Raw genomic sequence first — 16,082 nt, 5'->3', positions numbered from 1 at the left:
AAGTTTCAAAAAGCACTGTGTTTAAAACTTCAAAATAGGGAATCATTACATTATCCCTAGAAAGTAAATTAGCTTAGAGACATTCCAGAGCCATTTTGACCACCCTACTGGGCAGAGGCAGCCCTGGGTACAAAGTGTGGGGTGGAAGCTTGCCCACAGACTGTGCGTCTCACACTGCCCATGGCACCTTCTTTGAGACAGGTAGATTTTGTGTTAACTTCATCTGATCAGGATATATCCAGATGGAAGAATTCCATGGACTGTGAATATTTTTTGCATGTGACTGATCTATCCCCGTGGTTGCTCTCGGCAGCCTCAGAGATGACCCCCTCCCTGGGCTCCCTGTCTCTGATCTGAGCAGCCTGCTCACTCAGCCTTTTCCAGCAGCCTGAAATCCTACCACTGGATCTGGAGGAGAGGGCAGCTGCATATGTCCCTACCAAGCAAGGCTTGTGTGGGCCCAGGCTGGGAACAGAGTGTGGGGAAGACCCCAGGAGCCACACTCAGCCAAGCTGCATTTTCCCAGGACCTTGATGGGTGAAGGTCTTGCCTGGTGACAGAAGTCTCTGGGCCTCCGAATGTGCCTGTGGAAGGAGCTGTAAAGTGCATTTGCATCACATACACAATGGGATAGTTCTGTTAAGACTAATAGAGAAAAGTCTGTGCTGCTGAAACAGTTACCAGGGTTTTATGAGCACTCTCTGAATTTCACCCAGGGCTCTCTGAATAAGGGTCAAAAATTGCCTCTTTTGCCTCTAAGTTATTTTTCTAAAAAATCTTTGAACTTGGATTTCTCTTGGTTTCTAGTGAAAAGAGCTGTTGGGCTGTTATTCTTGCCTCTGTTTCAAAGCTCCTGTAAAGTCTATAGGACTCTGAGACTCAGAATACTATGAATAAAACCAATTTAGGAAAAGATACAACACTGAATTTATAGTAGTACATTGAAGATAGCCTGTCAGATGCAGTGTGTCCCTGATGTCAGCAATAGAAGCACTAGCTGGGTATGTTCCTGATTCTATCAGTGGCCCTGAAAGAACCTTTTAAGGTTTGAACTAACATTGCCAGAGCAGCCTCCTATGCATGCGTGTCTCCATGCCCACCATGTGCAGGTGCCTTTGGATGCTTCCCTCCAAGTCCAGCCCAGGGCTTCCTGCTGGGTCCAGGGCAAGGGTGTGATTCTTAACCACAAGGATTCTGCCTACCTCATAGACCATTCTCGATGTTTGTTGGTAACAGGAGCCACATGGGCCTCCCAGCATTCCTAGGGCCTTCCTCTATAGCTCTCATCAGAGAACATGGCAGGCGGAGATCCATTTTCCCCTCTGTCCAAAATATCCACCTGGTGTGCCTTTGTCCTGGTGGACCGAGGAGCCCTGGGCCCTACTCGCACCCCCTGACATAACAACATGGGGTGCCAGCATACGGAAAAGCACGTTCTAGGCCTGGTTGCATTGGCCTAGTGCATAAGTCTATGTCTTACAAATAAGACAGTTTCAAATACGTTCTTTCTTTTTAATAGCTGCTTCACCAATACTGGGGCTGAATGGGAGTTTTTTTTTTCTTTCAGGATTAGCTTTCCAACCCCTCCTAATTTTCCTTCCTTTGGTTAGAGATGACAACATAAGATTCATGTTGTTCAGATGGCCTTAGAGGTTTTTGAAAAGTTGGTGAGTTTCTGGCCATGCCAGGGAGCAGTCTTCAGGCAGTGGGGAAGCTCGTCTCTAGTTACCCGAGTCTTGCAGTAATGGTGCAGTGTGAGCTTCATTGGAATGGGTTTATTTTGTGTACTGTATATTAGATGTGTGACCCAGTTGCATCCTGAATGCCTTCTTTCTTTCTTTCTTTTTTTTTTTTTTTGTGTTTCATGCAATTTTTGTTTATAGTCTTTAAATGTGCATTTCAGTTTACTTTTTTTTCCCTTTCCTTTTTAAATTCTGGCACTTCAGACAGCATATCACATTTTGAACAATTTTGTTCTAAAGAAACTGCAAGTTTAAGAAATGTTACAGTGAATGTATTTCTGTATATTGGTGTGTATATGTGCATACACGTGACAATGCTATATATCTGCTGCCTGGAGTGTAGCGCACAGACGGTGCGTCCACACCTTAGCTGATAAAAACAGCCTTCTTAATATGGCCCAGAGACTCTCTGGGCCCTAATGTGTTTAAGCATTTTCATGCAAACGTTTGTGCCACAACTCACGTCTCTTTCCCGTTACAGTTGAGTGCACACTTGTCAGAGTGTGTCAATGCCCCCAGCACCTGTAGCTTTAAGCGCTATGGCTGCGTTTTTCAGGTCAGTATCCGACATTTGTCCTTCCAGTCACTGACATTCTGCCGTGAGAGAAAGTTCTTAAATTAACATTTTAACATGCAAGTTCTGGACTCTTGGTCCTTGTCATGAAACGAAAACGCCCTGTTGCATGGGTGACAAAAGCCACATGCAGCAGGCGTGGGTACTCTCTTGCCTGGTCGGTGGTGTTCTGAGACCTCAGGTGGACACTGCTGAGGGGGGCGTCAGTGCATTAGGAGAACCACATCTGAAACCAGCCAGTGACGGGACAGATGGGAATGGCATTTGGTGGGTTCTGTGGAAGTTTTAGCAGTCAGTTGAACATAAACGAGTATCAAATGGATGTGGTTTCCACATCACATGTGCCGTTAGTCGGCTGTACGGATCACACACAAGTCCCTAGATGCATTCAAGTACACACCTGTACTGACTCTGACCCCCACCAGGACAGATCCAAACTGAGCACAGCCCATAGGAAACGCCTCCTAGAAAACAGTGTTGCTGCCACACGTGCACTGCAAGAAACCCACAGCGGGCTTCTGGTTCTTTTTTTTTTTTTTTTTAACATGTCTGAGATTGCTAGTGAATTAAGACTAAGTTTTCATTTAAATGATATTCATGAAAATGTCAAAAGGCAAAATATATCACAGTGGAAGTATTGTACATTTACTCTTATGTATCACCAGTACATTATGATGAAGTCGGTACAGAGACACTGGCCTCGGGGTATTTTCTGAGGAAGTAGGAAGCTGAGAGTGAGAATGACTAGCTGCCCCTTGCTTCAGGCTCTGAGGAGAGACCCCTGTATGTCGTACGTAGTACCATCCATTCTCTGTGTATGTGTATATATATGTTGATATGGAGAAGAACTTATATCAATATATATATATGGATATTCTATGTACAGAGTATATGTTTTGGAGATCATGAAAATGTTTTCTCTGGCTTCTTAATTTTCCAATATCAAAACAAATTCTATTTTCATGCCAATTATTTTCTTAAATATATAAAGTACTATTCAGTGTGCCTCTTCTTGACTCTCAGATGGTCTGCATCTTATGTACTCTGTAGATTGTTCATGTTTTGTATGTAATTTCCAGTTAGACTTGGACTGGTGAGGAGCAGTGCCTTTTTGGATGCAGTGTGTTTGAGCTGATCAGTGAACCCAGGGAAGTTGTTCAGAACCCCGCTTTGCTGCATTTTGCAGGATTGCCACCGCAGCATCTCGCTGCAGCTTCAGGTGTCTGAACATTTTCCATGTTATTTTTATTTTTTATGAGAAAGGCAATTTATAAAGGAACAAGAATGAGTTTAAAATCTAATTTTTTGACATTACCAGTGTGAACTGTTGATAAGAAGCCACTCAGATGAGGTTGAGGAAGGAGCCTGGGCTTGCAGTCAGCCCTGCAGCACTGCGTGCAGAGTGTTCTGGCGCTCTCTGCCGCGGCCTCCTGGCTGCACGTGCTTGCCTGGCCGCCCTGGGCGTGGCTCTCGTGGGGCTCAGATTCTGTGGCAGCTGTACATGAATAGCCCCCTGTGTGTGATGCTGCTCCTGGAGTCATCTGTCAGTCATCTGCCTTTCGCAGTGGGGTGATCACTTCACACAACATGCCTTTGCTCTCACAGGGGACGAACCAGCAGATCAAGGCGCACGAGGCCAGCTCTGCCGTGCAGCATGTCAACTTGCTGAAGGAGTGGAGCAACTCCCTGGAGAAGAAGGTAGGCCCTGGTCCCATCTCTGTTGGGTGGTAGGGTTTCCTCAAATTATTTAAACTTTTTCAGAGTTACTAATAGTTTTTGGTTAAAAGAAGCAGCATCAAGAGATTGCCAATGAATTCTCTTTGGTGATCCTGAGCTTACAGAGTCTTTTGGTTGTTGTTTTTCTGGTGAAGCAAGTATGTGATGCCTTTATTTCATATCACATTGTGATTGTCTGTGCTTGATCTAGAACGGAGAGGGTAGGACTTCCAACACCCCCTCCCCCTGGTTTGGCAAAAGACGGCCAACCTGGAGCATAGCAGTTGCCTGGGGCTGCTGTGGCACTGAGCATGCAAAGTGGATCCATGAGGCTGAGCCTTGTGGACCCAGTCACCCAGGACACTTGGTACCTGGCCCCTGCAGAACAGTTTGTCAGCCCTGATGTGGTTGTTACAAGGTTAAATGTGTTATAACGGGGTCTTTTTAAGCGACAGGTAAAAAGCATTGCTACATTCCTAATTCTACAGTTGGCCTTCTCAGCTGACCCTGAACTCTGGTGCTCCAGCTACACATAGCACTCTGCTGATAGACCCTCCCGTGCGGTCTGCAAGAGGCTGGTCTTGGCTGGGGCCTGGGGCCACTCCTTCCTAGTGGAGTCTGCTCTGTGGTGTTCTCTTGGGGGCTGTGTTTTCAGGAGAAGATGATGAAATCTTCAAGAACTGATGAAGAAGGTGTTGTTATGGGATCTCCCATTGTGGCTTACTTACAAAAATCAAAGCTGGGGATGGGGCTCTATTGTGGAGCATTTGCCTAGTATGCCTGAGACCCTGGATTTGATTCCCAGCACTGCCAAATTTAAAAAAAAAATAATAATAATCCCCAAAATAAAAGATTAATTCAGTGTTTGTCACACATCTGTGGAGAACTTGCAGTAGGAAGGTACCAAAATTAGTTGGAATAGCCAGTGGAGTTGACATTTGAGTATTTTAAAGGTCAATAAAGAATTGAACATCTTGTTTCCAGTGTTAATATACATGTACTTCAAAGAGTCTAAAATTCTAAAGCAGAAGATTTTCATGAAGTCTGGCATAAAATAGTTGGCTAATGTGAATGCTCATGAACCTGAGAGGCGGTAAGCGGTGGCGTGCAGTCACTTGTGAGGGGAGGAGGAAAGCCCACGGAATAGTAACAGGAAGCTCGTGGTAGCTGAGCCGGAGGCCATCTTCCCATCAACACAGGATTTGTTGCAAGTTCGTGGATGGTTTACCTTTTTGAAAAAATCCCTTCTGTTTATGCTATTTTAAAATTGTAGGCACAGGGGCTGGGGATATGGCTCAAGGGTAGAGCACTTACCAGGCATGCATGAGGCACTGGTTCAGTCCCCAGCACCACATACAACAAAAAACTCACAGGCATAAGTCATGGAAGCTTGTCTCATAGTTGCTACTTCTCATCTCAGAGGCTCTTCCTTTCATTTTAAGAATTCATTCTTTACTGTTGTGCTGAGCGGGTCTGGGCCTGTGGTTTATCCAGGATACTACAGGAGGTATCACCCCATCACCTTCCAGGCTGCACGCAGGGTGTGCCGGCCCCGCCCTTCACTCCACCTTACCTTTCTTCATTTGAAGTGAATGGCTTGAGATAGCATCTCCCCAGCTGCAGGCTGGCCTTGAACTTGGGTTCCTCCTGGCTCAGACTCCCAAGCTGCTGGGGTTACAGCGTGCACCACTGCCTCCTACCCAGAGTGATGATTTTGCACCATTGGGAACCCCAGGACACAACTCCCACTGCTTATACCCACCATGCAGCAGCCTTACTCTGTAAAGGCCTCATGTTTAAACCACTGCCTGCCAAGGCACGGTGACAGTCCTAAGGGCACAGGATGCATAGAGTGCATTGCTGCTGATATGCTTGACATGCCACCCCCTTGGGTGTTGCTCAAGGATTTGTCTCTTTCTGGCCCTGCCCTGGCATTTGGAGTGGCTGAGCCTTGTTCCTGCTTGCCCTTCCCTAGATCCGAAAGGAAAGGATGGACTAGAATAAAGATATTTGCATTTTCCTAAATTAGGAATTATTTGTCATTATAGAATTATTCTGTTGGAACTCTTAGGTTTATTTTGTTTGTCTCAATAGAAAACAGAAAATGTTTGAGTTGGTTCAAATGGGGGGTGGGTCTTCACATTCATGGTCAAACTAAAGCAAACGTTGTAAAATCTGGACCTTATTAAGTATCCATGTTGTATCTCAAGAAAGCTGAAATGAAAGGGAAGTGGAGAGCACCCTACTGCAGCTCAATTCAGGGGAGGGCGCGTGATTCTCACTGACTGGTGTACCTACCCATGGTGCTTCCTGGAAACACTGGCCCCTCACCTCCTGCAGACAACAGCTGCCTCAGAGATATGCAGAAACGGTGATCTGCAGGCACATGAGGGAAGTCCCTACATGGGAGAAATCGAGAGCTTAGTGTAGCATGACATGTGTTCACCACTGTAAGTTACTTCTACTCCTATTCAAGTACTTGACTTTTTGCAGAGAAAAAAAAAAAGTCATTATTTTTGGAGATACCACTGAAATTTTTGTCAAAAGTTGGCATACATAATGTCTCTTTGGTGAGAATAAACAGTCTGGAATTCAGTTTGTCTCCACCAGATGGGAAAGAGTGCGTCATAACTTCAGAAGAGGCCAGCCTGCTCTGTGGCCCCACGTGTGCCCCCATCTGCAGTTCGCACCCTGATCACTGCAGGTGTCTATGACGTCTGAGACCCTGTGTGTTTAGGAAGGAAAGTTGATTTTTGCTGAGTAAGATCCTAGGAAAGTGAAGTCATGTTTTGCTTATGGACATTGCAAGTCTTGTACGCCTGAGTAAATGCAAGTTTGCTTTAACATTAAATAGGCTATGGTTATCTCCAGAGGTGCTTCTTTCCTTAAAGGACCCTCAGTTTTGAAGGCCTGCTACGCTTTAAGTGGACAGTATCAGGAGTCAGTTCTTGTCGTAACCCCTTTGTCCTAAGCTGAGCTCGGGCCAGGCCTGGGGGGCTTCAGGGAGCTCTTCACTGCAGTTCAGTCCTGCATGAGTTGTGGGATTCAGCCCCCTCCTGGGGCCCAAGGGCTGCTGGGTGACAGCACCCTGCTGGGCTGGCTGGAGATGCCTTGTGACAGGCAGTGACCAGGAGCTTTTTCCTGGGGGCCAGGGTGCCCTTTGTGGAGAAACCTGTGGGAGCTGTCCTCATTAGACCCCTCATCTCAGGGCCTGTTGAGACAGGTATAAACTTTGCCGTTGGGCAGTTCTAGTTGTTCTTTAGAGAGATTTTGAAGAGGTCACAGGTAGACTTGGAGATGCTGGCCCTGCTGCCCCTCCTGTGACAGTGGTGGGTGACTGATGGTTCTGTGCCTGCTCTCTGTTGGGTTAGTGAGTTGGTCTGTGGTGAGCTGACGCCCTATGTGGCTTTTCATTCTCATCACATTGGGGCATCCAGAGTGCAGGAGTGGCCCGTGGGTACCTCTAAGGTACTGCTGTGGGGTGCAGTGTGTACCTAGGGAAGGCCATACCAGCCAGTCAGCACGTCCATCACGTCCCTGGATTCTTGTGGAATGAACGTGGAGTCTGCTCTGCTAGCTGTCCTGGAGTGTGTGTCACCTGGTCCCACGGTCAGCATCTCAGGTGCTCTTCCTACTGGAACTGAGCCTGTGACCAGCACCTCCTGCCCTTTCAGTCTTCCAGGCTCCACATGGCAGTGGGTCTCACTCAGCATGATGCCCTTGGGGGCAGCAGCCTTAAGTGGAGTGAGACAAAACAGAAAATGCCAAGGTGCATTATAGATCCTTTTTTTTTTTTTTAATTGTAGTTGGACACAATACCTTTGTTTTACTTATTTATTTTAATATTTATTTTTTAGTTGTAGTTATCAATACCTTTATTTTTTTATGTGGTGCTGTGATTCAGACTCAGAGCCTCACACGTGCTAGGGGAGCGCTCTACCGCTGGGCTATAGCCCCAGCCCTGCATTATAGATTGTTCAGGCAAGGCTGGTTTTGTGAAACCCGTTTTTCAGGTGTGCACACATAGTATTGGTGCAAATGGGCAAAATGTAAGACTGTTTATTACTGTGTTTCCTGGTCCAATTTTAAAAGCTGCTCTGGTGAAAGGCTAGTGGTTTCCGGCAGACCCTCAAAAGCCACCCTATTAACTCTGGATCCAGCGCTCTGCGCCCCACCCTTACTGCTGGGGGAGGGTCCCCACACAGCTCCCTGCACTCACTCTTTTGTGTGGAGGGATTTGTTCTCCTAGAACTCCTTTCAGTGCACCAGTAGAAGGCCTGTACTGTTAAAAGTTAATTACCTTCATTATCACTGTTGTTAATTAGTGTCCAAACCACTTTTTGTTACATTAATTGAAGAAATTCTTTTTCAGGTTTCCTTGCTGCAGAATGAAAGCGTAGAAAAAAACAAGAGCATACAAAGTTTGCACAATCAGATATGTAGCTTTGAAATTGAAATTGAGAGACAAAAGGAAATGCTTCGGAATAATGAATCCAAAATACTTCATTTACAGGTAAGTGACTAGATTGACTAGAAAAGAGGGCAGGGGAGCCGTCTGCATTTTTCTTTGGGTTTCTCAGTGTGGGCTGAGATCCCAGCCTTAAGCCTCTGCTTAAGTGAAGTGAGACAAAACAGAAAATGCCAAGTTTCTCTTGCTCAGGTAAAGACTCAGGGAGGGCTCCTGCATCAGCGTGGGGTCCAGCCCTGGGAGCTGGCCTGATGCTTCTCTTCTGTGCTTTTAATCCACTCCGGGTAAAGCAAGACTTAACAGCTGTGTTTTAAATGTTTTGGCTTGGGTGTAGCTCAGGGGTAGAGTGCCCACCCACCCTGGGCAAGGCCTTGGATTTGATCCTAACACTACACATTTAAAAAGTTATCCATTTTTATTATTATTAAGATTTCATATCATTTATGAGTCCTGCATGCATTTTCACTTCCTAGAGTGAAACGAGCCAAACATCTTTGTTCCAAGTTTTCTAGCAACATATACTTATCTGACTTTATTTCATCACAGTAATCCTGAGGTACCCCCAAAACAACAGATAACCCTTTGCGCTCTGAACCAAGTGACTGTATAAATGAGCCTGATGAAAATGCTAGGTACTCACTTGTAAACAGATCACCCTTTAGATATTCTCTGCGCGTGACTTTTTTTTTTTTTTTTTTAATTGGACTGGAGATTGAATCCAGGAATGCTCTACCACTGACCCCATATCCACAGCCTTTTGTGTTTTTTATTTTGAGACAGAATCTAAGTTGCTTAGGCCCTCTCTAAGTTTCCAAGCTGGACTCAAACTTGGGATCTTCCTACCTCAGCCTCCTGAGCCACTGGGATCCCAGGCTGAGCCCCTGCACTTAGCTCTGCACACCACTCTATAGCATCCATGTGCTGTAGTAAGACTCATGGTATCACACGGGCCCAGGGGAATGGCTCGTGTTGCTGGAGTAGTTTTAGTGCTTGTAGGAAAATGTATTTCCTTAAATTCCAAGGAAAAGGAAATATTTCTAAGAATACCAAGTCATGGCATTGCTGGGAATGACTATCCTCCCATTTGACGCTGGAGATTAATCATAGTCCCATGAATGATTTGGGGATTTATTAAATTTATTATAATTGTATTGAACTTTGCGGTTGCCCAGGGAGACAAGGACAAGGCACAATGGAATACTAGGTGGCCTTCACAGAGGTGCCAGGTATGAGTGCTGAGTTGAGCAGAACAGGGCAGGGTCTGACCAGACTGGCAAAACCCTGGGTGGGCCTGCACTTTGCCAAGCGCCCACTAATGTGGGCTGTTGGCAGGACTGTCCAAGTGGCTGGTGGAGGCACAGCCACAGGGACTTGGCCACCCTCACCTGCACTGCCTGGGGAGCAGGCCCAGCTGTTGGCAGTGTAGTTGTTGTACTTGGTCTGGGATGTTATGCTGGAGAGTCACTTGAGGCAGTGTCCAGGCAGAGAGAGAAATCACGCAGGACTTCACCACCTGCAGCAAGTCTGCCCTGCCCGCGGCCTCAGGCCTCTTTGTTCATGTCTGCCTCTTCCAACTGGAGAGGTTTTTACTTACTGTACTTTTAATGCTGTTTTACCACTCTATTTTAAAATTTTTGTAATTGAATAAATCAACAGGTTGTAGGTCAAAAGATGGGGGTGGGTGGCACCCAGAAGTAAAGATGGTGGGACAGCAGCTGTCTGCGTTGTCTGGACCTTTAGTGAGTGGGCCATCTCTCTTCTCCATGGAGAGAGAAGCACAGGGAGGCAAGATCATATTTGAAGAAAGGACTCTGAGTAGACCCAGTACCCACAATTCCCTCAGACGCAGGAACAAGGGGCAAGAAGGCACAGGTTCCCAGAGGTGACTGCCATTAGCCAACATCACCCAGGTCAGCAGCCACCAGCGCTGTGCAAGGTGAAGTCCTGCCTGCAGAATCCTTGTGGGTTTGGCAGCTCTGTCTGGTGATGGGAGGGCTGCTCTGGCTTCTGCCTGCCTCCAAGACACACATGACCCTAAGTGCCCAGGGGCATGGACACAGCTGAGTCGCCCGTATCTCCAGACCCCCCACCCTCTGGCTGCCCCAGCACAGTTACCTTAAGCTCTTTGCTGGGCCCTGCACTCACGTGACTGACCACCTCCAACTTTGTCCCACGCTTGTTAGTGCAGGTGGCCTTCTGGTCGCACCTTGAGAGGCTCCACACCCACCTGGGGGAGCCACTCTGCCCACCTGCCTTCCCTGGTCTACTCCAGCACTTCCTCCAACACCTCCCATGCCAGTGTCAATTCCATCTCTCCCCTGCCTTCCTCAGGGTTCCTCAGCCCTGCACATGGACCCCCTTGGTGACCGCAGTCCCCCTCACTCTGTATCATCACTTTTCTTGTCTGATTATCCAAAGACGGTAGGTGTACAGATGGAGTCCAGGGCCTCATTTCTAGGCTGTGGGGACAGGGACGCAGGCTGAGGTGTTACAGAGTGGAAGTGAAGAGTGTGTGTGCTTTTGCTGGTCCAGGAAGGTATGACAGGTTTGGTTTTGTTTTATTGGTACTAGGTATTGAACCAAGGGGTGCTCTACCACCAAGTCCCCAGCCGCGCCCCCCCCCCCACCTTTTTTCTTTTTTTAAGGCAAGGTCTCGCTAACTTGCTGAGGCTGGCTTTGAACCTGAATCTTCCTGCCTCAGCCTCCTGACCTGCTGGGATTACAGGTGTGCACCAACCACTATGCCTGGTGCCAAGAAGGTGTTTCTTTTATTTCTTTGTTTATTTTTGGTTATTACTTTATTGGAAAATTGTCTTCTTAATCGCATAGGCTTTTTAGATAGAAACATATGATTTATTGCATATAAAAAATTATATGAGTATGGATTTTCTTCAATGTTGGTCAAATGAAAGTAACATTTTTCAAATTAAAGATTCTATGCATAGAAAGAGTACACATTTAACACACAAAAGTCTTTTTTTTTTTTTTTTTTTGTACTATTATTCTTTTATTTATGGGTGAAGTAATTACATCAAAAGATGTTAGGAGACTTTACCAAGGTCACACAGTCAGAAAGTAGAAGAACTGAAATTTGAAATTTAAATCTAAACCTATCTGTCTCCACAGTCACACACTAGCTCTTTTTTTTTTTTTTTTTTTTTTGGTAACTGTATATAAAGTATGTCCATGCCAAAATTATACCATTATACACATACTCTTTTTTTTTGGCCTTAAAATTCTTAATACACTCATATACCACAATTTTTCATATCTCTGTTTGTATATAAGGTATGTTGACACCAAATTCACATCTTAGTACATGTATTTTGTATAATGATGACCATCAAATTCCCCCATCCTTGCTATTTCCCTTCTCCCTCCTTTTCCCTCTCATCCCTCTTCCCTATCTAGAAATAATCTTTTTCCCATGCTCTCCCTCCCTACCCCACTTTGAGTCACCCCCCTTATATCAGAGAAAACTTTCGGCATTTGTTTTTTTGGGATTGGCTAACTTCACTTAGTATAATCTTCTCTAACGCCATCCATTTACCTACAAATGCCATGATTTTGTTCTTTTTATTGCTGAGTAATATTCCATTGTGTATAAATACCACATTTTTTTATCCATTCATCCACTGAAGGACATCTAGGTTGGCTCCACGGTTTAGCTATTGTGAATTGTACTGCTGTAAACATTGATGTGGCTGTATCCCTGTAGAATGCTGTTTTTTGGTCCTTTGGGTATACCAAGAAGGTGTTTCTTAACAGGAATGTAAAGAGCCATTTTTCTTTTTAAAAAATTTTTTGTAGTTATAGGGACAGCATGTTTTTATTTATGTATTTATTTATTGGGGTGGGGGGTGCTGGAGATTGAACCCAGGGCTCTGTGCATGCAAGGCAAGCAGTCTACCAACTGAGCTATATCCCCAACCCTATTTTATGTATTTTTATGTGGTACTAAGGATCGAACCCAGTGCCTCACACATGCTAGGTAAGAGCTCTGCCCCTGAGCTATAGCCCCAGCCCTAGAGCCTATTTTTCTTAAATCCCATCTACTTGGGAGGCTGAGACAGATGGATTGCTTCATCCCAGGAGTTCGAAGCCAACCTGAGCAACATAGTGAGCCACCCTGTCTTCAGAAGAGATGACCATGGACATGTGAGCCTGACCATGCCCTCTGGCTGCCAGTGGCGCTCAACTTGTGGTTCTTGAAGCCAGTGGATCAGCAGGGCCCAAGCCAGCACTGACCATGCCCAGTCCACAGCTCAGTTGAGCACTTGGGCATCACCATGCTGTGTCTCTGTGCAGGGTCATGTTCTCAGGTCCCAGTGACCTAGAATAAGAAGGACAGCCAGGAACGGTGGCTGCAGCCCCAAAATGTGTGTGCATGGGGCTGGTCAGCAAGTCTTTGAAAGCTTGCCCATGGATTGTGCAGCCACACTACTTATCTCAGCTTCTGCTCTCTTGTTTTTTTTTTGTTGGGGGGCAGGGCACCAGGGATTGAACTAAGGGGCACTGACCTGAACCACATCCCCAGCCCTATTTTGTGTTTTATTTAGAGACAGAGTCTCACTGAGTTGCTTAGCATCTTGTTATTGCTGAGACTGGCTTTGAACTTGTGATCCTCCTGCCTCAGCCTCATGTGCCGCTGGGATTATAGGCGTGTGCCACTGTGCCGGCTCTGTACTCTTCCTACAATGAAATTTCACATATGCATTTAAGATTTATATTTATAAAAACACTGCAGTAGCTGATTGTGGACCATGGCGCTTAAAGAGCGAAGTCTCTTTGCTTTGCTGTGTTCTATAGAGAAAACTTGATTTAGATCTGTGTTCTGCTTTGAGACTGTGCCAATTAAAAAATGAAAGTTCTGACTTAAAAACAGAACATTTTCCCTTTGGATGTGGAAATGCCTAGGTTACTTAGTTGAGCCTTGCTCGTGTGGACCATGTGTGTGCACAGCACGGGTGCCCTTCTCCTGCCCCAACACGGTGCCCCACGCTCTGGATCAGTGTCCCCTGCTGTGTGGGGAGCCTCACTGCTGACAGGATGTCGCACAGTCAAACCCCACAGTCCCCTTCTTGAGATAAGGCCTGGCATCGGACAGTAGCAGGGACCTCCTGCCACTACCCCCTGAAGGACACCAGTTTGAGGTTGAAGCAACTTAGAAGCATGAGGCTTAAAGTGACAAGTGGCTTGTCCCAGGCCATCCTTCAACTCAGGGTTGTCTCCTGAGTGCACTAAGTTACAAAACAGTGTCACTCAGGCTGTGTTAGGTCTGTGTCTCATCAGTATCCACACTAGCTTAGTTTATTAGCAGTAGGAAGAACGCACAAGAGCTCTCATCCATCCCAAGTGTGTGAACCATTCATCCCAAGTGTGTGGCCATTCATTAATGTCAATAGATTGGTCCCAGAAAAACAGACCTCCTGAACTAATTAACTGTCACTTTGGCCATAGGTACTTGTTTAAAGTGACACCGACCTAACAAGGGGTGTTTTTTAGAGACACCATTCTCACTATTATAAATGTCAGCTAATACCAGGTTTCTTGGAAGGAGCAGGAAGAACAGCACCCCAGAAGGGTACCCCAGACTTGCCACACTTGTTCCTTAAAGGCTGGTGACATGGCTGTCAAAGGTGCTGACTTCCAAAAGGAGAAGTGAAGTTGTAGGCCAGGGCCCAGCCTCCCTGAGCTAGCTTCAAAATGCAAGTGTTTTTCAAAAGTGGAACCTTTCAGTCTCTGGCTCCAATTAACAAGTAAACACTCCTTTAAAACCCTGGGCCACCACAGCTGGACCAGGATTCCTATCCCTCCCATGACCACTGTAGATCGGTCTGCTTCTGGAGCAGGGTTTTCTGAGGTACTTAAGACAGCATGAGCTCAGGCCCAGGCAGCTGGTGTCTGTAGGCAGGCTCTGTGCCCCGCCCCGTCCCCAGTGTGAAGCAGGTGGAGGAGGAGACCTCTCATAGGCGCTGCCCCCTTGGCTTCGCCCTGGACCTGAGGCCCACTGCTGGCCTGTTCTGTTGCCAGCCCTGAGCAGAGCAGCTAGCTCTCTGGGGGAGGTCCTAGGAGTCCTGGGTGGTCCTCCCTCCCAGGACCCACATGCAGTTCTGAAGCTGCATCTGTAGCCACAGAAACAGGATGGCACTTGTGTCCTGGACCAGGTAGCAGAATAGACACACAAATGAAAGATGGGGCCACACAGGCATGACTCCACTCTCCCAAACCTGAGGCCTCTTGGGAGCAGGGCCTCTAGGCACATGAGACCCTGGCTCTGTGCGGGTGCAGGTGAGTGACCCTGGCGGCCTGGCCAGCACATGGAGGTGCTGCTGGCCTGTGGGAAGTGGGTGAGAATACAGGCAGGCTCATATCCGGGGGTCTCAGCACAGAGCTGGGGGGCCACTGAGGCCTGGCCTGGGAGGGGACAGTGGCCACTGTGGGCAAGGCAGGCCCGAGTACACAGCCTCTGGGAAGAATCCCCATTCACTGACCACTTGCCCTCACCGCTCTTCCTGGCTTCCCCTGGTGGTGCGTGCTGCACGCCCGAGGACACTGTGCACGTCTGCTGTCACAAGGCGCGTCCTGTGAGTTGTGACTGTTGTTTGCCTTTTCCCATCCTTGGTCTGGAAGCGAGTGATAGACAGCCAGGCGGAGAAACTGAAGGAGCTGGACAAGGAGATCCGTCCCTTCCGACAGAACTGGGAGGAGGCCGACAGCATGAAGAGCAGCGTGGAGTCCCTTCAGAACCGTGTGACCGAGCTGGAGAGTGTGGACAAGAGTGCGGGGCAGGCAGCTCGGAACACAGGTGAGGGGCTGGGCCGGGGCCTGAGCTGCTTGGGGTGAGGGCTGGGCCTGGCTGGCACCTGCTGCCTCCAGCTCCTCTGGTTACAGAGGACGCATGTGTGGAGGCAAGAGAAGTTTCCTGTGGAGATTCCTCTAGCAGAGACAGGTACTTCCCCCTTAGACCTGTCCCTCTGTGCCAGGCCCAGTGTGACAGAGTGCAGAGCTCTCCCTGAGAGGCTGGCACCACAGGGAGGCCCAGGCCTGCTGGGCAGGGTGCTCCAGGCCATTTGTGTGCCTACCTTGCATTCCTGAAAGCCTGGGACAAGAGCGGAAGCCACACACAGGAGGCTCAGCACACCCAGCCCGAACATTTTCTGACACTCTTGAGTAAATGTGTGGCCTGTGGCCTTGGGCCTGAATGACTGTGACTGTTTGCATGAAGATTAATGGTGGGAAGGAATGGGGTTATCATGGTGCATATAGGATTGGAGTGGAGGGAGCAGCTCAGATCCAGAAAGAGTGCAGACCCTGTTGGCCTCTGGCTAGTGGGCAGGTAGGTGGCCATCACCTGCCTTCATGGGCGCCTTTCTGCAAGGAGGGAGTGTCCGAGTAAGATGGCTTCACCATTGACCTGCAGCGAGGTGCCTGTGACATGCAGGCCCTAGGTCATCTCCTGGGGGCTGCCACCTTCCTGGGCTCCCATCTTCACTCCCACTTCTGCCTGACAGTTCATCTGCTGGGACGACTGGGGGTGGGTGGGGCCCTTCCAGACGTCCTGGGACAGCCCCTGTGTGTG

General features: G+C 47.6%; 1 protein-coding gene across 5 annotated transcripts in view; it reads left to right on the top strand.

Moving 5' to 3' along the window:
- The window catches only part of Traf3 (TNF receptor associated factor 3), a 114,861-nt gene that overhangs the window by 92,790 nt on the left and 5,989 nt on the right, over positions 1–16,082 (top strand). For 4 of the 5 annotated variants that reach the window (XM_071607507.1, XM_071607508.1, XM_027946557.3 and 1 more), the window contains 4 exons: positions 2,224–2,298; positions 3,922–4,014; positions 8,405–8,545; positions 15,134–15,308. In XM_071607507.1, coding sequence (XP_071463608.1) covers positions 2,224–2,298; positions 3,922–4,014; positions 8,405–8,545; positions 15,134–15,308 — 484 coding nt within the window. The remainder of the gene's footprint in view (positions 1–2,223; positions 2,299–3,921; positions 4,015–8,404; positions 8,546–15,133; positions 15,309–16,082) is intronic. The other variant, XM_027946559.3, reaches the window with a different exon arrangement.

This window comes from Marmota flaviventris, chromosome 2 (assembly GCF_047511675.1).
Source record: "Marmota flaviventris isolate mMarFla1 chromosome 2, mMarFla1.hap1, whole genome shotgun sequence".
In the NCBI taxonomy this organism is placed as follows: domain Eukaryota; kingdom Metazoa; phylum Chordata; class Mammalia; order Rodentia; family Sciuridae; genus Marmota; species Marmota flaviventris.
The sequence above is the reverse complement of the archived record's forward strand: the minus strand, read 5'-3'. Positions and strand labels throughout refer to the sequence as shown.